The sequence below is a fragment of the Equus przewalskii genome, chromosome 13, assembly GCF_037783145.1.
Source record: "Equus przewalskii isolate Varuska chromosome 13, EquPr2, whole genome shotgun sequence".
NCBI lineage: Eukaryota > Metazoa > Chordata > Mammalia > Perissodactyla > Equidae > Equus > Equus przewalskii.
In genome coordinates this window covers 20779692-20802182 of record NC_091843.1, presented here as the reverse complement: position 1 = coordinate 20802182, position 22491 = coordinate 20779692, and the positions used below count along the sequence as shown (strand labels likewise).

Genomic DNA, 22491 nt, shown 5'->3' with positions numbered 1-22491 from the left:
TCCTGCCCAGCAGGGGCCAGTGTCAATTACCTCCTCCCATGACCATAGAGCCTCCTTGGCTTTTAAATTAGCTTCATATTTTGCCCCTCACACTGCTCCCCCATCCTACACACACACCAGTCTTTAGAAAAAAAAAGAAAAAAAGAAAAGGCTGCTGGAGAAATCAATATCAACGCCAATTAAAAGCAAACCTCTTTTCAAGCAGAACATGATGTCCCCTAGGCCTGGAATGCCCTTTACCTCCACTTGCTGTGCAGTTAACAACTCTTTGTCTCTAAGACAACTCAAGGGACACCTCCTCCTGCCACTGGCCCGAAGTCTAGTGTTCTTTCCACTATCCCGCACTGCCTCCAGGATCTGTGCTTTGGGACTGTGCACTAGGTAGATCCGCTTCACAATGAGGCCTTTTGGAGGAGCTGGCAACTAAACCATCTGGATGGGGTACGAAAGAACCCGGAGCTGTGATGAATTTTGTCCTAAGGGAAGCTTCAGGTGAGCGTGCAGTCTTAGAACATGGCGAGTGCTCAGTTCATGATGACTTTCCATGGCCTGAAGATGTGTTTAGTTATGTGGTTGAGTCACTATGTAAAGTGAGAATTGGAGGTAAAATACAGCTAATTTGTGCAAATATGGGCTCTAGGGCCTGAACCCACTCTTCAGGTGTCAGCTTCAACATGACCGCCTCAAAGAAGCTTTCCCCAATTCCCAAAACCACGTTGGATCCCTCATTGTCTGCACTCTAATCCTCTATAATAAACCACCTTAGCAGTTATCACACCTGCAACTAGGGCATTTTTGCACTGCTATTGTAAACTCTGTGATGCCAGGGGTGGGTCTGTGCTTGGCACATAACAATAGAATCAAGAAATCATGGATGAATAAATGAAATAATAGAATGAGAGAGATGAGTTTCATCAAATCTTAGAAGCCAAGGCCTGTGAGAACCTGTTTAATTTGAGGAATATGGAAATAAAGGCCAAATAGCTATTCCTTTAGGTCAATAGTTCGCAAACATGCCTGTGTATCAGAATCCCCTACAGGGCTTGTTAAAATGTGGATTGCTGAACCCCAGCCCCACACTTTAGGATTCAGTGCATCTGAGGTGTGGCCCAAGAATTTGTATTTTCTCAGGTTCTGGAATGCTGCTGAAGCTGCTCGTCTAGGGACCACATTTTGGGAACCAAAGATTTAGGCTCTCATTTGGCACCAATATGATTACAAAAATGGACTCATACATGGGCAAGAAAATTGCATTCAGTCAGATGATTGAGAACACACTAGTAGTGTAAAAAAATATTTTCTAAAGTTCTGTAGAGAATTCATAGACTCCTTAAGAACAAGCATCAAAATCTAAAAGTCTTCAGACCCAGTCTAAGAAATGTTAATCCAAATAACATTAATTGTCTTCATTTTCTATCTGATTAATGTATCAAGCTAGAAGAGACTTTTTCTTGTTTTTTCCCCAACTATGTTTAAAATAGCAAAAACAGCCCTTGGTCGGATTTAAGGTCAAAATCACAGGACAAACCGGAAAAAGATGAATGCTTCAGCATTTCCCCAAAGCAGTTTGAAGCCTGGAATGGAAGCTATCAAGAGAATAGTTGTTCTGCTAAAACTCATTGCCTTCCCCTTACCTCTGCATAATCAGCCACGAGGTAAAGCTCCACATACTTCATGGAGTGTAAATCTTCCCTTTTTATCTAAGAAAGAGATATAAGCAGATCAGAGATGTAGAAATGGTGGACTTGGCCTCATTTCAAAAAACTGCTAAGAAATGGTAATAGTTGATAAGCAGTGGACCTCCTTACTAATTTTGTACTTGGCACTAGAGATAGGCCCGGCTGTGGTCGTCATCACCCTCACTACACCTTCCGCCCGCCATCTCGGTTATCACTGGAGGCTGGTCTGGGACACTGGGTCCTGTCCTTTATTCTCAAAAAATAATGAGCTAGGATGGTTAGTACAGGCAGAACAGAGGCCAACATACTGTGAGAGAACATGCTGACAAGGAAGTTCCCAAAAAACATTTAAACCACACACCTCTATTTGTGGTATAAATAAATACAAGCATTTTGTGCATATGGTTAAGTGGCTATTCCAAAAAGGGAGGCATATACTTTTTTCTCACATTTTAAAGTTTCTGAACTCAGCATCTCAGAATATTTTAAATGTAGTAGTGTTTTTCCCCAAAACAGTTATTCTATCGAATACAAGGGTATCTCACACTCGATAGTGACTTAAAGTAAAAGAAGAAAGTGATTTCCTCTTTCTTGGCCACATCCGTTTGATTTAGAAATACTCCTGGATGCAAAGGTCCTCAGAGGGGACAAGGCTATCCCCAGGCTGACTCCTGTGGTGAGGAACTCACCCTGTGAGGTCGTTTCTTGGTCTGGTTTGTAAACGGAAGGACCCAGTCCCTGGCGGTGGGCTTGGAGTGCTCGAACCCACAGTTCCCCGGGGGCAGCTTGAGATGTTCAGATCTGTAAATTAGGTGGTGGCCCTCGCTGTCAGGGAGGGGCTCGATGATGTAGCTGAGGTTACTGCTCACCATAATCAGTCCTCTGTCGACAGGAGAAATAGAACCTCGGGTCAAAGATCATGGTCTTGGAAAAGTCCCTTGCTCAGGCCTGTTTCCCCATATGCAAAATGACACAGATGATTTTGAATATTGGTTCTTAACCTTATTATGGGGTCATGCACCCTTTGGTGAGAATCTGATGCAAAGTCAGAGAAATAAATATGTATATGAAATGTGGTGCACAATTTCAGGGTACTAAAAGCTTGTCGTAGAGAAGCTCAAAAGGTTCTAAAAAGGCCAGACTAGGGACAGTTAACACTCATAAAGGACAGTAGGACCAGGATTCCAAAAAGCCTCCCCAATCCAAACATGGCATATGACAAATAACAGGTCGAAACTTTATGGACTCAGAAAAAAACAGTATGGTGACTGGAGAAAGAACACTGGCCTGGGGTTGAAGAGACCCAAGTTCTGGTCTTAGCACCAACATTGAATTGTCAAATGCTCTTCAACAAACCTCTTAAATCACTTTGAGCCTCAGTTTTCCCATGTGTAAATGCAAATGATAATTTACTAACTTAACGGGATTCTTGAGATAATTAAATGGGAAGACAAGTGCCTTTGTGCTTTAAAACCAAACCTAGAGGCATCACTAATGGCCTTCCTACCAGCCCCAACTTCCCTAGGTGAGCAAGACAGCCTTTTGGTGAAGTGACAGCCACAACCAAGCATGTGGGGCCACTTTTCTCTCAGTTATAGATGCTAGCGTTGAACTCAGAATATGTGTTCGTTCACTATATTCTTTCACTCACTGAGCCCTGACTCTGCACTAGATGTGATCTAGACATAATCCTTGTCCTCGAGTAAGTCAGCCCACTGGAGGACAGACAGTCATTCATTCCACAAATATTTCCTGAGCTCCTGCTATGTGCCAGGCATCATGCTATTGGATGACATCTATAAGGATGGAGTAGTGAACAAGATAGACACAGTGCCTGCCCTCATGGAGCTTAAAGTCCAAACATGGAAGTAAATCACTAGGGTGTATAACAGAGGCAGCAAAAAGGTTTCATCACCACTAACACAGAGGGATTGGAGGCAGCTGCCTGGAGCAGTGCATCAACGAGGCTTCTGAGAGCTTCGTCTGGATGGGGAGAAAGAGTGCCACGACTTACCGTCAATCACTATCACAAATATCAATGGAAGGGTGAGTAGGGGCCCGTGTAGCAGGTATCTGCCATCCGTGATACAGTGAGATGAACACTACAGTGAGGGAAAGTCCTCAGGGCTCTGGGTGAGGAAGAAGCCCAGCAGCAGTATGTGTGCTCCAAAACCTCAGGCCCTCATCCATCCCAAGATTTCAAAAGCAAAAGTATCTCCAAGCCAGTCTTTGCCACTCCAAATTAGCAAGATGTCTCTTGTGGCTTCTCGGCTTCCATCCTCTCCCTTCACCCCTCGGGATCCCTGCCCAGGTTTTGCCCTTTGGGAAGCGCCTGTGATGCTCTCAGGAGAGACAGTGCCAGGCTCTGATCAGCAGCAGCCCTTCCTGGAATCCATCCCTGGCTGACCTCATTCCAGTGCCATGGAGCCTGACGACTTCCTGGCTGCCTCGCCCAGGCTGACGCAGCAATCCCGGGTCAGCCCTTCAGCGGGACAACCAAGGTGCTCCCTGAACGGCTAGGGGTGGGAGTAGGGCAAAGAGCAAGGGTCACATCTGCTCCCAAGTCCAGACAGGAAAGGGCAGAAGGCAGAGCTGCTATGGGCATCCTGTTCCCAAGCTATCTTCTCATCTGGGCTGACCAAGTTCCCTTCCGTCACTTCAATTTCCCCCAATGGCTACAAATGTGAATAGAGAGATGACCACAAACCAGCTGATGGTTTGTGTGTATCAGGTTGTGGCTGCGGAGATAACACCCAGTGAATGGAAAGTTCCACATAGGGATTGGTGAACGTTCCAGTGTAGTCGACTGGACATCACTTGAATAAGCCTCTGGGCCAAATAGAGACCACACAGAAATTTGGTGCACAGTGAATAATAATCATGGTGGCTATAAATTATCAGGACTTTACTATGAACCAGGCACTGATGCTGAGTATTTCATTATTCACACCAACTTTTATGATCCTTACAAATATTATCCTCTCTATACAAACAAGAAAACTAAGGCTCAGTGAGGTTAATTAACTGACCCAGAGTCACACAGGCAGTAAGAATCTAAGCAGTCTTGTCCCAGGTCCCTGCCTCAGTCACAATAGCCCTGTAGAGAGGGTCAGAAAGACATCTCAGTCTACAGATGGCTACCAGTGACAGGCACCAGCAACTCTCCTCTGAGGTGTGAATGGCTGTTACCCAACTGGCCATCTGAAGTAAGACACCCGCTGGGAGATAAGAAGGCAAAGGAGGCATTCAGCCTCCTTTCCATTTTTACATACCACTTTTTGGGAGTTAACCACAGGCCCAGCACTATGCTTACAACTCTCATTCTTATTTCATTTCCACATCAACACTAGAAGGCACCATCATGAGTCCCATTGTATAGATGAAGAAACTGAGCCCCAGAAAGATTAAATAACAAGCTCTCATGGGTATCGGGAGCCAAAGATTTAAGGTCTGGGAGATTCTGGACCCCACGCCCTTAACCTCTATGCTATCAGCCTCCATCAGTGAGTTCCAAACCCATGTGTCAGAGATCTCTAGGATCAGAGCTTCCAGAGCTATTTATTAGAATATTCTATCGATTATATTAAAAATACAGATGTAGGAGCTATGGATTCTGTAGGCCTGAGCATCTGCATCGTGAACATGTCCCACAGTAGCTCCCTGCACAGCCACATTCAGCAACTTTGGCCTGGAGCCCAGGCTCTGCAGCAGGAGCCTGCCTTTTCACAGAGCCCCAAGCAATTCCACTTCAGGGAGTGGGCACATTATACTTTGAGAAACACAGGCTCACAAGGACGCTGAAGGTCTTTCCAGCAACAGGATTCTGTGGCAGCTCCCCTCCCTCCCCCTACTGTGGCCCTTGGTAACTCACCCCATGTCACAGATGCAATCCTCCCAGACTGCCCGGGATGGGGGATAGGCTGGCACCGACCCCAGCACTCAGAGAATGTCTGAGAATCTAGTTCCTGGGCCCCCCTCCATCGCCATCCCCAAGTCCTGCTAGCTGCCCTCCCCTGAGCACCCACCAGTCATTTATCCTTCTAGCAGCCTCTGTTGATCTAATTTGCTAAATATTAGCACTGGCAGAGCTCAGCTCGGGGCACGGGAGGAGGACCCAGGAGGCTGGGTGGCCGGGACCTCACACGCTATTCTTTGTTCTGCTCTGCATTCTATTTCTCATTGTTAAGAGCTTGATACAAATGAAATTGTACAGAGGAATCCTGGTGGGGCAGGCCAGGCAGGCAGCGGGGCAATTCATGATTAACCCCTGACTGACTAACTGCAGGACTCACCCAAATGCATCCTTCAAGGAACTAGGCAAGAACCACTTCCTGGGAATCTGCCCATTCAGAGCTACACCTAAGGGGACATATCCCACATCCCCACATCCAGAGCTATCTTAAGAGGTAACCACCCTGTTCCCCTTCTTTCCTTCCCCCCTAATCTGCATCCAAGTGAGACAGAGGTACAGGAAACTTCAAAGGCAGCCGAGAAGGGAGGAAAGAAGGCACAGAGGTGATGTGCTCCCTCTGCGATGGGGTGGCAAGGCACAAGAGGCAAGTCTGGGCTCAGGGGTGAGACACACCTGGATTCCAATTCTGGCTCTGGTTTCTACTAGCATTGTGTAAGTCACGAATGCTACCATCACATGGGTTTGCTATGATAACCGACTGAAGTAATGGGCAATGTTTACTAACAATCAAAGTCACATTTTAAAAGAATAGCTAAGAGTCATTGAGTGTGTATTAGACACTACACAGAGTGCAAACATTGTATTCAGTAGGCATTCAACACATATGTATTGAAAACCTGCTATGTGCCAGGAACTATGTTCTAGACAGGGGGATGCAGCATGACAAAAAAAAAAAAAGCCCTTCTCTCAAGGAGTTGGCACTCACCACCTAATGTAAATCCACCAGTGACGTCACTATTGTTTTCCCCATGTTATAAGTGAGAAAATTGACGCTGGAGAACTGAAGTAATCTGTCAGGCTTTAAACCAGGAACTGTCTGACTCGAGAATCTACACTTGTCATGACTTAACAGTACTGTCCTGTGAGGGCTTACTCCCCAAAGTACCTGACACAGAGGTAGCATTTATTATCTATTCTGCTCAAGGAAGGCCAGGTGTTCAAAGAGGAAAGGGCCATGCCACTCCTTGGCAAAGGGGCAGACAGGTATGCACTGGCTGCGTGCATGAGCCTCCTCCTCCTGCACCGGGCGCCCGGTCTCACTGCAGCCCAGAACTTCTGATGCTCAAGGGTCCTTTTCGTGGTCTGATCTACCTTAACGTTTCAGACGAGAGGAACCAAAGCGCAGAGGAAAAGGAACTTGCCCAAGGTCACCCAGTGAGTTACTGTTAGAGCCAGGGGCAGAACCCAGTCTCCCGATGTCCAGGCTCATTACTCCAAGGTGGGGCCCTGACTCCAGCCCCTACTCTCCACCCTCAACTCACAGCCTCCTGCACCGTGAGCACCATCTACAGAACAGAGTAAGGCCTGTGGGAGGCACCAGCCCAACCAAGGCAAAGATAAGGAGAAATTGAAATGAGGAGCAGAAAGCTCAGAGACCACACAGCCAGGAGATGTGGAGGTAGATCTCAAACTCAGGTCCCTCGATTCGAAATTCTGAGCCCCTTCCAGGCCATCATGCGCACACTCCCACACATTCTCTTACATTCGTTCTCAGTCTGATATCGTCTCTCTCATGGAATCTAAGTCCAGGGACCAGGGAACCGGAGTAAGCGTAGGCCCCTGAGTTTTGAGGACAGAGCTGCTATAATATGAGTGATGCATCAAATAGATCACTACAGATGATTGATCGTCTATCTTTGAAAGACTTTCTCTGTAATTAAACTTGCCAGACATTAGTACACAAGATACTACACAGCCATTCAAAGAATGAGATAGATCTATGTGTGCCTAAGACACAACGTTAAGGTGGAAAAAAACTACAGAATGTTTTGTATAGGGTAATCTCATTTGGATAAAATATAATACATCCATACACACACACACGTATTTCAACTGCGAATACCCCAACAGGGATTACAGATCTGGAATAGACTAACCAAGGAAGGGTGGGACAGGATAAAAATCCTTCACTTCTTTTAGTTTTACACTCCTGTATTATTTGAACGTTTAACACACTAATTAGTTATGTAATGATAACTTTTAATAAGCATTTTCTTTAAAAATGAACAACCTACCAATCAGATTAAAAAGAAAAAGGGTTTTTACTGCAATCAATCAATACCGCTCTTGCTGATAGACAGTGAGCTAGGAACACACACACACACACACACACACACAGAGCATCTCCCAGAACCCACAGGTTCAGTTAAGGACACTTCATCCCAGCACTATGTAGATTTCTTCACAAATAACCATTGCTCCTAACATTTATACTGTGTGTTAGTTTGCAAAGCATTTGCTGCGTGCAAGAAGTCATGAAGACATTTAGAGGCTGAGTCCTTAATCAGAGATGGCTTGGAGGGCATGGACACTCAACATCCCTAATGAAATGGCATGCCGTATCTTTTTATTGGTGTATTCTATAGGTATCCATGGCCACCACTTAATTCTCAAAGGGGTCAGTGGCCCAAATAAGATTATCAAGCACTATATCACATATCTCTGTTCTTTTTTTTGCAAGAAATATTTCTAAAAGGATACACAAGAAACTGGTAACAATGGCTGCCTCTGGGGAAGAGGCATCTGGAAATCTACAGGGAAAAAGAGACTTGCCTTTCACTGTATACTCTTTTGTACTATTTGAATTTCTTTTCACTATGATCACTTATTACTTCTACCATTAAGTAGCCTAAGGTATTGCTTTGGAGAGAAGAGGGGCCTAGCAACAATCGAGAGACTCAGCTGAATTCCTCTGTATTTGTATCATCAGCCTGAAGATCCCATTTGGTATAAATCCTACCTATTTTCTCCAATCACAAGGAGCATGTTTCCAGGAGAGAAGCACAATCACTATGGAGATTTTCCATTGCAGCATCGCTTTATGGGTCTTGGGGGGGCGACTTGACTGTTACAGGGGTTTGAAGGCTTCTGCTGCAGCTGCTCCTTCTCCAGAGTCTGAATCGAGCCATCTGGCATGCATCTCCAGCTCTTAAATCAGTCGGGCCACAGACACCCTCGGTTTCTTAAGGTGTAGTGAGAAGGCTGGGAAAGTAAGGCGGGTGGATGCCGCCAGAAGGAAGTGTGCAAAACAGAAACACATGGACAGCTCACCCGGTTTCCCCCTGTCAGCACGGCTGCGGGAATGATTTACAAGCGGCCACGCTGAGTTCCCACTGCTCCAGACCAAGGGGACAGAGGAAGAGGCAGGGAGAAGCAAGTCACACCCGCATGTTCCCTTTCCTCCTTCTTGGGACAGACATTGTTTACTTGCAGACTGCAGGTGGTGGTGGCTGGGCTTGTAAACACCACTGGGAGGCCAGTTGGCTTGGCTCAACCAAGTCACTTGAGCGGGAGATTTGGAGCCACTGTTACGGCCTCCCAGCCAAAGCTTGTTTCCTGCCTAATTCCCTCTGGCCAACTCACCACGGAGCCTTACAGAGGAGACACGTCCCAGTATACAAACAAACACGTGGCATCTGCAGCATGAGGAGCCTTGCATTTGCATGTGAGCCTGGCTAAGTCTTAGTGTGGTTTCACTGTTATAAGATGATACTGATCCTGTACATCTGTTGAGTGCTGTAGGGTCAACACAGCACTTAACACTCTCACCACACCTATCATTGATGCCCACTGTACAGATGAGGAAACCGAGGGCTCAGAAAATGACTTCTCAATGCCTATCTTTCTTCTACCTGTGTAGGGCATGGGTACAGAGTAGGCGCTCAGTATTAATTTGTTGAATGAAAGAAACAATCATTGAATGAATCAATTGACACAGAAGAAAGGTACACAGTGGAAACACCTCCTACTGGCTCCTGAGATCCACTCGTGTGAATATTTTCTCAATTCTGCCTTCAGTAACACCATATTGACAGCTTTAAATTGGTCATGGTGGGAGTATTTTTGCCACCATATTGGAAGATGCTACAAATCAGGGTGCTTTTTTCCTTTTCCTTTTTCATGGACCCAGTTTATCGACACACTGGGTATAGGTACCACACAACACAGGCAACTAAAACCCAGGCAATTAGTACAGGCAATTAGGATACAGGTTTTTCAGATCATCCTCTCTTTCCCAAAAGGAGAGGAGAGTGGGAAGAGTCTAAATAAATATTTATTACTTCAACATACACGTGTAGATCCTCTCACCTGCCAAGCACTAGGGTAGGCTGGAGGAGAAGAACAGATATTTGAGATATAATTCATATCCTCAAGGAACACACATTCTCAGGTACAAACTATAAGGTGCACACGAATCACCTGGGGATCTTGGTAAAATGCAGATTATGATCCAGTAGGTCTGGGTGGGACCTGAGAAGCTGCATTTTGAATGAGTTCCCAGGTGATGTTGATGCCACCCCGCTAAGGGCCACACCCAGGAAGCAAGGGTCTAGGAGGTTACTGAGTGCTCCTATGTGCCAGCCAGTTCTAAACATTAGGTATCTACAACAGTCAGTCCTCATGGTGCTAAGGATATTCTCATCCACGTTTTACAAAGGAGAGCATGGAGGCCCACTGTCCAGCTGGTAAACTGCTATTGGCTCAAACCCAGGTAGTCTCGCTCAGAGAATGAAGAGTCATTCTCTTTCCAACATGCCACCTAGTTGGAACTTTTCAGTTAATTTTCTGTCTTGAAAATTCTCCTTGCTTCTCCTTTCTCTTCCCACCAGCTGCCCATTTCCTTTTTCACCACCTACAAGTACTTCTACCAGAGAAGAGCAAAGGACAAGTGGGAATAAAGGCTCAAACTCATCAATTTCAAGAGTCTGAATCTGGCCTTCTATTTTCTATATTTTGAAGCTTTGACATCTGGGCCTTGTCCCTCCAGGGTTGGCCAATTCCTAGAGATAGTAAACAACTCACCAGTCAGCATGCCTTTCAAATGCAGCTCTCAACACCTGGGCCACGACCCTCTGCCCTGTTCACCCCAGGGCCAGGTACCAGACCACCAGGGACAGCCCCTGTGTCCCAGAGCCCGCTGAAGTTTTTCAAACTAGCCCAACCTAGGCCTGCTTACCCTGCCCCACCTGTTCCTTCCTGCAGAAACCACAGAAGGGCTCTCGCCCACATTTCCCCCCATGGCTCTCTGCTTCCTGGTGACCCCTGTGCTTCCCTCTGTGGCCCCTGGCAAGGCATGCCCCCTCCTCTTGGGAGCTTGAGAAGAACAAACTGTCTTTTCCATGGCAGTCATCTCCTGCTCCGTTGGCTTCACCATACCTAAATAATAATAAAGCCTCAGTTCCTCAGGGAAGAGAAAGCTGAATCTCAGGGAATTTGTGGATTATCTGGGATTTCCCTTGTCCCTCCAAGCTCAGCCCGTCTCAGAGCTGGCTTGCATATACTCTCAATGGACAGTTTCTCGAGGTCCCTGCCCAAGGCCAGCCCTGCTTGTCCTGAAAATTCCATTCCTGGGGAGAGTGCCAGGTGCCCCCCCACACCTTCAGGGCCTCTTACCTCATTCCCCGGCAGGTGCTAAGTGTGACACTGGACTGTTCTGCCTTCCTCACCGTCCCGTGGTAAAAGCAGTGATCCTAGCAGGGAGAAAGGAGGTAGTCAGGCCAAAGAACACTGACAGGCAGGGCAACGCTTATGTCCCGTGAAGGTCACGGACGATTCATGGCTATTACATATCTACCCCTACCTTACAGCCTGCAAAGAGCTCCCGGAGCCATCACTTTATTTGATGCTCATGATGGTCCTGGGAGGTGAAGCAGGGCAGCTGCCATCGTCCCCATTGAACAGATGAAGAAGCTAAGCCCAGAGGAACAAAGAGATTTACCACAGGTCTCCCTGACAGTTGGAGAACCCAGGATTTACAGATCTAGTTCAGAGCTCCTTCCACGACATGAAGTTGGCCACAGGAAACACTGTCTTCTGAAGTGCCTGCCTCCCCATCAGAGTCACCTGTGTGACCCTCCTGTAGGGCTGAATAGTGTCCCCCCCCCAAATTCATATCTACCCAGAACTTCAGACAGTGATCTTATTTGGAATAGGGTCTTTGCAGACGTGATTAAATTAAGATGAAGTCAAACTGGACTGGTGTCCTTATAAAAAGAGAGGACACAGAGAGACACACACACACAGAAGAAGGCCATTTGAAGATGGAGGCAGATATTAAAGTGATGAAACTACAAGCCAACGAGCACCAAGGATGGCCAGAGGCCACCAGAAGCTAGGAAGAGGCAAGGAAGGATTGTTCCCTAGACTGCAGAGGGAGCACAGCTCTGCTGACATCTTGATTTTGGACTTCTAGCCTCCAGAACTGGGAGAATGCATTTCCATTGATTTAAACCTCCAAGTTTGTGGTACTTTGTTACAGCAGCCCTAGGAAACTGAGAGACCCCCCCTTCCCCATCTCCCCTGAATCCCTGGGTGCCTGGATCAGACTTGATTTGGCACCTGCATCCACGGATGCATAGAGGCCTGACGCTGCCCTCTAGTCAGCGTGTCTCTCGGCCATCTGGTCTTCCCAGCTAGGCTGGATTCCTTCATGACTGCAAACAGCTGTTGAGCACCGCTGTGTGCCAGGTCCTCGGCGAGGCCCCTGAGACACAGCGATGAGCACACACACACACACAGCTCCAGCCTTTGCAGGACTTAGGGTTTTGTGAGAGCCAATCTTAATTAAAAAGCTGTGCAAAGATATGATTACAAACCATGAAGAGAGGCTGGAAATAAAAGTTTGAGGTGCCAGCAGAGTGTTTTACAAGTAGGGTAACCAGAGCATTTCTGAGGCAAACCAGGACACTGCTGAGAGTGCTAACACACGCAGACGGGCACAAACCAGGACTGTCCCCAGCACACAGAGGGGTGATAACAAGGGACACGCTCCTATAAGCTTCTTCCAAATAGGTCAAGAGAAATAAGCTGGTCAGAAAAGAGAGAGGGTAAGATGCTCAGGGCAGAGCTAGGTTCTAAAAAGGTCTTAAGCAGTTGCCGACACAGAAGCGTTCTCTTTTCCCCCCTAATACGCTGAGCCCATGCAGCCCCAATCAGGGATCTCTGGCATTTGCCCACATAGCAGTCCAAGTGATCCGTCACCAGGACCATGCATGCTTGTAGTTGTTCCCTGGTCCCGGCAGGCAGGGATGTGACCCAGGAGCCAGCTAACCCATTTGTCCCTATTCTGTGGCTCCAAACTCCCACGCAGCTCTAGGCATGAGTATAGCCTGAGAATTAAATTCAAGCATTTTGGCATAGCCAGGCCAGATTCAAATGCAAGCTCCCACACCTATCAGCTATGTAAACAGTTGCACAACCTCTCTCTGACCTCCAGCATCTTGAGCCTCTACCTCATGAGGTGGTTGTGAGAATAGTGTCCAGTAAGTGCAGGTACCTGGCCCACAGCAGCCGGCAATAAACATTAGTGATCATATTATCGGTACTAAATTCTCCTTTGTCAAAGGCAGAACGTGGCCTTGAGGGAGCTGGAAGGCCACCAGGGGGCTGAATCCTCAGCCTTAGCCGCATCAATTCTACGTCCTACCCAGCCGAGCTGCGTAGCCAGATCACAGGATACAGGCCAGGCTGGCGCTCAACCCAGGGTCAGCAGTATGGTTCCTCCGCCCATTCAAGTTCACGCAGTCGGGAGGAGGGACAGGTGCCCCTCTCTTTGTATCAAACTCTCCTGGACTTCATACATGTCACATTCTAACCTTCACAGGAGCACAAAGGAAAGCCACCATGCCAAGGACACCCCGCAGCAGCTATGAAAGAAGGTGAGGCAGGGACAGCCCTCCTTCCAGCCAGGATTCCATCTGATTTCAAGTGCCAGCCTGTCACAGGGCTTTTCCAACTAACCCAAGGCTCTGGGACCTGGAGGGCCACCATCAAAGCTCAAGTTCTGAACCTGATCTTTAGAATTCAGCAACAGGACCCTGAACAACACAACCCAGGATCACGCATGGGTAGAAGAGGGCACTGGGCCCGTATGGAGTAAACGGGGCTCATAGTTGTTGGAATGACAAAAGTGCAAAAGTTCAGAAAGATGGGTCTGCCATATTTTTGAAAATCCTGGTACTTCTTCAAGCAAAGAGAATTCAAATCCAGGGATGGATGTGAAGAATCCCTCTACCTCTTCCCATCTTTGGACTCATGCTAACAGTATTCACTGCCTGGGGGCTCTCTGAAATAGCATATCAAACGACTGTTGTAGTATGCTTTCAATCTACAAAGGGCTCTCACACATCATCACCTGTGATAATAATACCTGCCATTGACTGTTGTTAACAATAAGAGCTAACATCTATCCAGCTTTTACTGCTGGATAAACAACTTACATAGATTTCCTTTAATTCTGATCACAGCCTTAGAAGGTAGATATTATTATTCCCATTTTTTGAAAAGGGAAACTAAAGGATGGAGAGGTTATAAGTCATGATTTAAGTCAAGGCCACACAGCAAAGGGGAGATTCAAACTGCAGGATCCTGACTCTAGATCTCATGTTCTGCCCCTCCCAGCAAAAGCAGTCTCAGCAAAGTGCAAAAGACTTACTTTGTCAAAGCTCTACAGTCTTCTAGCACTAACAGAGCCTTAAGTTCTAGTCTAAACCTCGCCAGTTACTGGTTATCTGAACTGAAGCATGTTTCTTTTTCTCTTCTCCTCTCCATTTCCTCATCTGTAAAATATGGCATTGGAAGAGATGTTTATAAATTCCCATAAAATGAGTGATTCATCTTACCCTTCCACAGTCCTGAGAGTCAGATCTTAGCATATCCAATTTTCAGATGAGGAAACTCAACACTAGTATAGTCAAAAGGGTTGTTTAAGGTCACATAGCTAGTTAAAGCCAAGACTAACACCCTGGCTTCAGACCCCACGCTCTATAACTCTTTCTACTGGAACACAGTCACAGACCCATTCCCCCAGTGACCTGACCTAGATTAGGGCTGTAGCCTACAGGCCCGGAAGATGAGCTTGATAAGGTTCCCAGAACTCCCTCTACCCCAGGCCAAGTTTGGTAGTAGAGTATGGCCTTCAACATTTTGGTCAAGTGCAGATAAATGCTTTATTCCATTCCCATTTCTTTTTGAGTCCTCAGCTCCCAAATAAGAAAGCTAACTGGGAGCCTCACGGGGCTGGGTGGGAGCTTTACAAGAGTCGAGTAGCAGGCGAGGTGAGAAAACAATGAGTTGTCCCATACTTCAGCTAGGATGTATTTTGGTCCACAAGACCTTCAGGAAGGTGGGGCATTCTGAAAGTGAGGGGAAGTTCTCTCCCATTCCTCTGTTTCTGAAAGGCCTTTACAACATCTCTGCCTAACTCTGAGAGCACAAAGAACAAGTAAATGAACAGTCATGAAGTCATCGCATTCTTTCTCAGCTTCTCGGCCTGAGGGGACCACCCCGAGGGGGCTTTCAAGGCAGGAAGCATGAGCTCATGGCAAACTTGTGCACTGAGACCCATTCTTGATCTGTGGGCACAGAAGTGTGGGATCCAAACTCAGAGGAGGGTGCTTTTGTGAGGTTGTAATGGGTAGGGGCTTTTGAGGCATGCCTGTCTGGGGACACCCCTCCCGGAGGCAGAGAACCGAGGTCTTAAGGAAGGAAGGAGAAGTTTCAACCAAGCACTGAAGAAGGTGTGGAGTCACAGCGGGACAGCTTCCCCAGAGATGAGAAGACACACACAACTTGCCTGCTATGCGCACTGGCCACACGGCCAACACCTTCCCCATCCAAGAAGGTCTTGGAGAAGAAGGCAGCACTGATCTTCATGTCCAACAATCTAACACAACCCCTTACTGTTACTATGCTCTAGACCTCTTAGATCTATCAAAACTTAACTGTCCTCTGTCCCTTTACCCATTCAAAGGTAATCCGATAAAATAATCGGAGCTGTAAGTGACTGACAGTGGCTGTCATTGTCTTCTAAACTTTTGTACTGTGGCAGAGAGAGTTCAAAGAACAAGCCATGTGGGAATCTCAGGTTCCACGGGAAGCCGCTAGAAGATCACTGAGGCAGAGAGGCCTGTCCTGCTGTCCTACACACCACCCCTCCATGTCTGCATGCTACAGAAGTCCATTATGTCCTACCCCAAAGGCAAAAAGCCACTGCTGCTCCTGCTGGAGTCCAGCTTCCCTTCTCCTTCACATCTCATCAGCCAGAGTCTGAGAAGGATCACTCTAATCCAGACTTTCTCAACGGGAGCCTAGTGACATTCGGGCCAGATAATTCTCTGTTGTGGAGGGGCTGTCCTGTGCATTGTAGGACATCTAGCAGCATCCCTGGCCTCTAGATGCCAGTAGCATCCACCTCCCAGACATTACAATCAAAATTGTCTCCAGACATTGCCAGTGTGCCCTCTGTGGCACACACAGTTAAATGGTCAAACAAACAAATGGAATATTTTAGCATAACTGCATCTGATTGAAATTGGTATAAATCATCGTGAAGCATATTTACTTTGCTTTATGTTAGTTACCTACACATTAACAAAAGTTTAAGTAAAAGAAATTATTTAAACCAAAATCACTCTTAGTTGAGAACCACTGCTCTGATCTTACAAATTCTAACAGGTTCCCCAGTAGGAAAAGCTAGCAAACCATGAAGTGTGTACGATTCACTACCTTAAGTGTCCAGCAGTGGGGTGGGGTGAAGCAAACTAAAATATATCCATCTGAAAGACCATTTTTTAAATGATATATCTTTGTGCAAACAGCCAAACTCAAAAACAACTTTGAGGGGAAATATATCCAATATGAAGATAGCAATAAAATAAGAAAATTTTCATAACCTAAAGTCATATTAAAAAGGCAGACTACAAAACCTTACACATCCATATGAAAAAGAAACAAATACCTGATTGGGTGAGATGACAAAATTATCAGTACATCATTTCTTTCACTTAAACTTTTGTTAGTATGTGAATAATTAACATAAAGCAATGAAAATGTATGTTTCACAAAGATTTGTACCAGTGATAATCAGACGCAATTACACTAAAATATTGTTTGTTTGACCATTTTAGCCAGCAAAGGAGAGGGTGCATTTATGAAATGGCAAATCCCCATTCTGCTTCTCCTATTCGCTCCCTTGGTCCTCAGTCAGGGGAAATGATCCCTTCAGAGGACAGACTGTCTTCAACACACTTCATCATCCTGGGGGTGGGGTTGGGATATGGCAGCTGCTTGATAGATATCTGCTGACTGGAACTTACCTCAGACTTCAGCGTGGTCGTTTGAGGGTTGCCACTTGGAGTGTAATGGGTTTCTGTGTAGGCTGGAGCAAAAAGGTGCCTGCAAAGAATAAAAACAGACATTCATCTCTAGAGTTAACGGACTCCACCGTCCCAGGAACAGCAGCCAGTGATTCTTAGTGAACCAGGCAGAACCACCCCAAGCATCTCTATGCAGACGAAATGAGGAGGCCATAAGGGCCTAAGAACAAAAAGAAGACCAGGAGGAAGCTTGTTATTAATTTTGTATTCATTGGGATCATCATTTAGTTCAGACCCAGATGTTCAGTTCAGATGGAGTCAGTAGATAGAATTAAAGCAGTGATCCTAACTTTTTCTGGGTCCTGGGAAAATACACATGCAAATACACACACACACAACTTCCCAGGGTCTGTGGACCGTACTGTGTACCTTGATTGATTTTTTCCAGTGCATCTACCAACTTTTAGTACCAGCACACTGATTTTTCTGTAAGGGAATACCTCTCCCCTGCTGCATGTTTTGGTGAGATGTCAATCAAGGTGTCCCACCCGGCCCTAGCCAAGGGTGGCCCATACTGCAAGCTAGGCCAATGGAGTAGTGTTGCAAGAACTGAACAGAGGGGAGCTAGTCATCTGTTCCTTTGTTCCTTTGTTCCTGCTGTATGAATTCCCAGAGCTGCCTTTGCCTGTCCTTTCTGAGATCTAGTGGTTTAGATTTCCTGAGACCTGGGTGTTCTGTGTGTTATCCCTCCCATAAATTCTTTATTTTTCTTTTCTAAAATTGGACATTGGTTTCTCTCTAGCCACAGACCCCTTGAAGCTGAGGTTAAGAATCCCTCAGCAAAGGCAAGGCGACACCAAACAAGGTTCCTAGAATTTCTCTAAAAGTTAAAAGAAAAATGAAAGAACCAAATGGATGCTTCAACTAGCTCAGCCACATTAAAAGCAGAATGCATCTATAGGAAGTCAAGGTCAGAGGACAAAAAAGGTTTCTAATGGAAGAGAAATTGAGTCTAACAAAAAAACAATTAAGTGGATCTATATGACTAAGATGGAAAGATGTCTAAAATGTAGATAAAAACAATAAATTTCAGGAAAGCATGTATTTTAAAAATCCCTTTTAATGAAAAACTAACAAGAGTATACATTAGTGCATGCATTGAAAACAACTGGAGAAGCAAATGCCCATTGTTAATGGTGGTTATCTCAACGGACTGTGGAAGATATTCACAATGTAAGCTGCATATTTCTGAAAACTGGTGGATTTTTTAAAATAATGATCATGTATTTATTTTGAAAACTGAAACCCTAATTTGAAACTGCTTTAAAAAAGGAAGAAAATATAGGCTGAGGCCAGCTCAGAAAGTGAAGGGAATCTGCAGGGACCACCCTGGTTTTGGAAGAGGCGACATTTCCCAGCAAGAGAGAGTCACTAAAGAGGGTCTCTAGAGTCACTGAAGAGTCACTCCCAGCTCTAAGTTCTGGGACTCCTGACTCTCAGATTCCCCTCTACTCTCAGAGTGCAATCAGAAGGAAATGCCACAAGAACTGCCTCTTGTACTATGTCAAGCCCTTCAACATTCAGCCTTGGACGAGAAGAAAAGAAACCCAACAGCGAAATGTAAAAATAAGCAGAGCACAAAACCCAGCTTGTGTAGAGAAACTCTCATTCACATGGAAACTTTGGGTCACTTGCTAACTTGCCAGCTTGTGTCTCCCAGCCCTTTTTCTTTCTTCTTAGCATCTAACCAGCCAAGGATCCAAGGGAGGCATCACTCACTTGCTTGAAGGCGATACACTGTAAGCCCCACGACGACAAAGGCCAAGCTGTTTTGCTCACCAGTATATATCACTGGTGAACATTTATTCAATGAAAAAACGACTTAACTAATTATTGAATGAGTGAATGAGTGAATACATGAGTTGTTCAGTATACTAGGAGCTTAGAGCATGGTCTGGAGTCTGCGAGACTCAAGTCTCAATTCCAACTCTAACATTCACTGTCTCTATGGCCATGAGCGAGTTACTTGAACAGAACAATGTGCTTTCTCTTCTACCTAACGGCCCTCTCTGAACCTTTGTTTCCTCTTCTGCAAAAACAAGGATAATATACTTACTTGAGAGGGCTGTCTTAAGAGTAAAACAACAAAATGCATGAAAATGGCTTACCACCAGGCCTGGCACACAGTGAAACTCAGCAAAGGTCAGTGATTATCATTATTGCCTTCAACAGGGATTATGATGAGAGAACCCAGAAAAACTGATGGAATTTACCTATTTCCCTCTAACGCCACCCCCCAGCCATTAACTCTCCAGTGTGTCACTTGAGAGAGGTGAAAAAGCAATTAGCTCATTCCTACAGCCCATTTCCTGGGTCTGCTTTCACAGACTGCATAATGGACGGCTAGTCAGGGGTTCAGAGTTTAATGGTCCATCCCGGTGCCACTGGGGAGATGTGAATTTTCCCGCAGGAAATGCACTCCTAGTAAATACACTCTCAGCCTGTTCTCAGAGAGTCTTAGGGGGAAAAAAATCATTCATCCAGTGACGTCAAGATGCTCAGAGCCAGCCCCATGGCCAAGTGGTTAAAGTTCTGTGTGCTCTGCTTCGGTGGCCCAGGTTCACAGGTTCAGATCCCAGGCATGGACATACTCCACTCACTAGCCATGCTGTGGAGGTGTCCTACATACAAAATAGGGGAAGTCTGGGAAAGATGTTAGCTCAGGGCTAATCTTCCTCAAGCCAAAAAGAAAAGATGCTCCAAAGAGAGCAATCCAGATTGAGCCTCAGGTGTCCACATTCTTGTCAGTTCTTGGTCACACATCCTCAGAAGGGCAAGGATCTTTCTGCAGCTTCTTATTCTGAAGATCTGCCCCCATCATCATAGGCCTCTCAGAGCCTCAGCGTTGAAAGGGACCTTAGGGTTCATTTAGTCAAACTCACTCGACTGTGGGCTCCCTAAAAGCAGGGGGAACAGCTGCCTTGTTCAAGGCATCTTTCCAGTCCCAGAACCAACCAGTCATGGTAGTACACGCTTATTCTGTGAATAAGTGGATAAATGAGTAAACGAATGCATGAAAAGACCCTTCTACTTTGTGTAGGAATCTGCTAGCTGGCCATTCGGCATCGGACATCTCCAGTGACAGGGAGCTCCTGAGACCACTCATTCCATTTCTGAGCACATACAGTAATTAGAGAAAGCTCTTACATTGAACCAAAAATTACCTTTCTGTAACCAGCACCAACTGGCCTCACTCCGTCTTCTGAATTTGTCCAGAACAATCTACTTCCTCGTCTACCTAATGGCTCTTTCGGGACCAGCAGCTTCAGCATCACCTAAGAACTAGCTGAAACTGCAGACTGTTGGGCCCCACCCTAGATCTACTGAAGCAGACAGAAACTCTGAGGTGGAGGCCCAACTATTTCCAGTGATAACTCTCTGAGTGACTCTGATGCAAACCACTGCCCTAGACCACAAGTTCTCCACCTACCCTCAAGGCAGGCAAACTGCAGAAATATCAAAGTGTCTTGTTACCCAAGCCCCCATCACCTTCTTGCCTCCATCACATCCTGGAACATTCTGGGCTTCAGAAACCCAGAAAAGTTGCAATCACAATAGTGCACATGTATTTAACTGTTAAATCACAACACACCTATCCTTTTCCCATTTAGTAACTGAGAACACTGGGAACTCGAACATGTAATTTGTCCAGGTTCTCATAGCACAGTGTCAGAGCCCGGTCGGTTGGTACTGACCATACTTTTTAAGTCGTTTTCTGCTCTCTCTTAAAACGTAGAAACATAAAACTAAAGCACTGCCAGGAACCAGTAGTCCAAACTAAGATTTGATGGTGATGATAGCACCCTTGGGGAAATATGTGAGGTCCTAAAATAGAGACCATTAGCTCTCAGATGTGATTATATGCGGAGAAGAGCAATGGGGGAAAGCAATGTCAGGGGGAGGAAAAAGAGGATGGGCACACAAGAATTTCAGGGCTGGCTGTTTTGAAATAACAACCTTTTCCCCAAACGGGGTTGTAGATATTGACCAGGAAGGTCGTTCCTTCTAGAAGCAAAAGTAATGGTCATGTTTCATCACCATCATCTGTACAATTTTACTGATGAGCGAAAACTGCTTTCGAACGCTCCCCACTGCCCCAAGTGAGGCCCCTCTGTGCCCTTGTGCCCAGATGGTGCCCTGGCACTGCTCTTGGGACCAAAGACACTGCCATCCCCTGAGAGAGGGAGTCAGAGGGCCACTGAGCAGCCCAGCTGGGCCCACCCGCCCCTTCTCTGACCACATTTTGCTCTCATCTCCTCCCTGACAAGGGGCTGGCTCAGCAGATAGACAGGAAACTGTCTCTCACCACTGGAGAGTATTAGGATTTTCAGGAAACGAGTTGTGAGTGATGTGTGTCCAGGAAGAGAGGACTGTCCAAGATTTCCCACCCCGCCCCCTCCTTTTTCTGGCTCTGAAGGAAAATCAGTTTCTGTCAAGCGCCTCCCGCCCGTGCCTTCCAGGCTCACAAGCCCACAGGCAGGCAGAGATCCTCAGAGATTCTCATGGCTGCTAGCAGCAGCCAGCACTGGTGTGCTCACTGAGTGAAATGAGGTCCATCAGATCCCAAAGTCCTCAAGCAAAATCTGCATCTTCTGAATCCCACCTGGGAAAACAAGCTGCCCCCCAAATACCGGACAGAAAACATAAGGTCGCTCTCCAGGGAAGGACAACAGAATTGCCCAAGGCGGCCTAGAACTTGTTTGTACACCCAGCCAGACCTCAAAAGCACGATGCCATCTGAAACAGCCCTGACCAACCTTTCCTAAGGCTCAGAGCCTTCAAATCCAGAACTATCCCTTTAAGGACTGTTTACTGTTAGACAAATTTCAAACGCCTCTCCAAGCCTCGGATCTCTAATCTCCCTCTGGGGAGAGAGAAGCGGCAGGACTAAATCTGTATTTTTAATATTTCTTCCAGGTGATATTTCTTCAGGCTCTGGGAATTCTCCTAGTCAGTTTGATTGATTTTAACATTAAAAATGTTTTCCCATTTCTAGCCTCCTAATCACCCTCCTAAAATCTAAAGATGATATTAGCACAGCACGGAAGGAAAGTCTAGGGCTCTGAAAGCTTTGGTTTGAGTACCAGCTGCACTACTCTCTAGACGAGTGTCCTTTCAAACCCTGGAGATGAGGCGAAAGACGACCGCGGTTCCTTTCAATGTTGTACAAGAGCACTGTCACATTGTGGGCTCTAAGAGGCCTGTCTAAGGTTCTTTGGAACCTTAGCAGCTTTTAAAGACTATTTACAATTAACTAGGGCAGCTCTTGCACAACCCTGTACAATTAGATGTTAAATGGTAAAAACCTAGTAAGATATGACAGAGATGCAAATGATTTCCATCCGGAAGAAAACATAACTCCCAAGGTTATGGTTTTCCTGCCCCTAGGATATTAATTAAACAGTTGTCTATCTAATTTAGCAATCCTTTTTTTCAGTGTTGAAAAAAATACATATATATATGT

General features: G+C 46.0%; 1 protein-coding gene across 2 annotated transcripts in view; it reads right to left on the bottom strand.

Moving 5' to 3' along the window:
• The window catches only part of ADAM19 (ADAM metallopeptidase domain 19), an 81530-nt gene that overhangs the window by 33505 nt on the left and 25534 nt on the right, over positions 1-22491 (bottom strand). For both annotated transcript variants that reach the window (XM_008515043.2, XM_008515067.2), the window contains 4 exons: positions 16968-17046; positions 11266-11342; positions 2369-2561; positions 1635-1700 (listed from right to left, as the gene is read on the bottom strand). In XM_008515043.2, coding sequence (XP_008513265.1) covers positions 1635-1700; positions 2369-2561; positions 11266-11342; positions 16968-17046 — 415 coding nt within the window. The remainder of the gene's footprint in view (positions 1-1634; positions 1701-2368; positions 2562-11265; positions 11343-16967; positions 17047-22491) is intronic.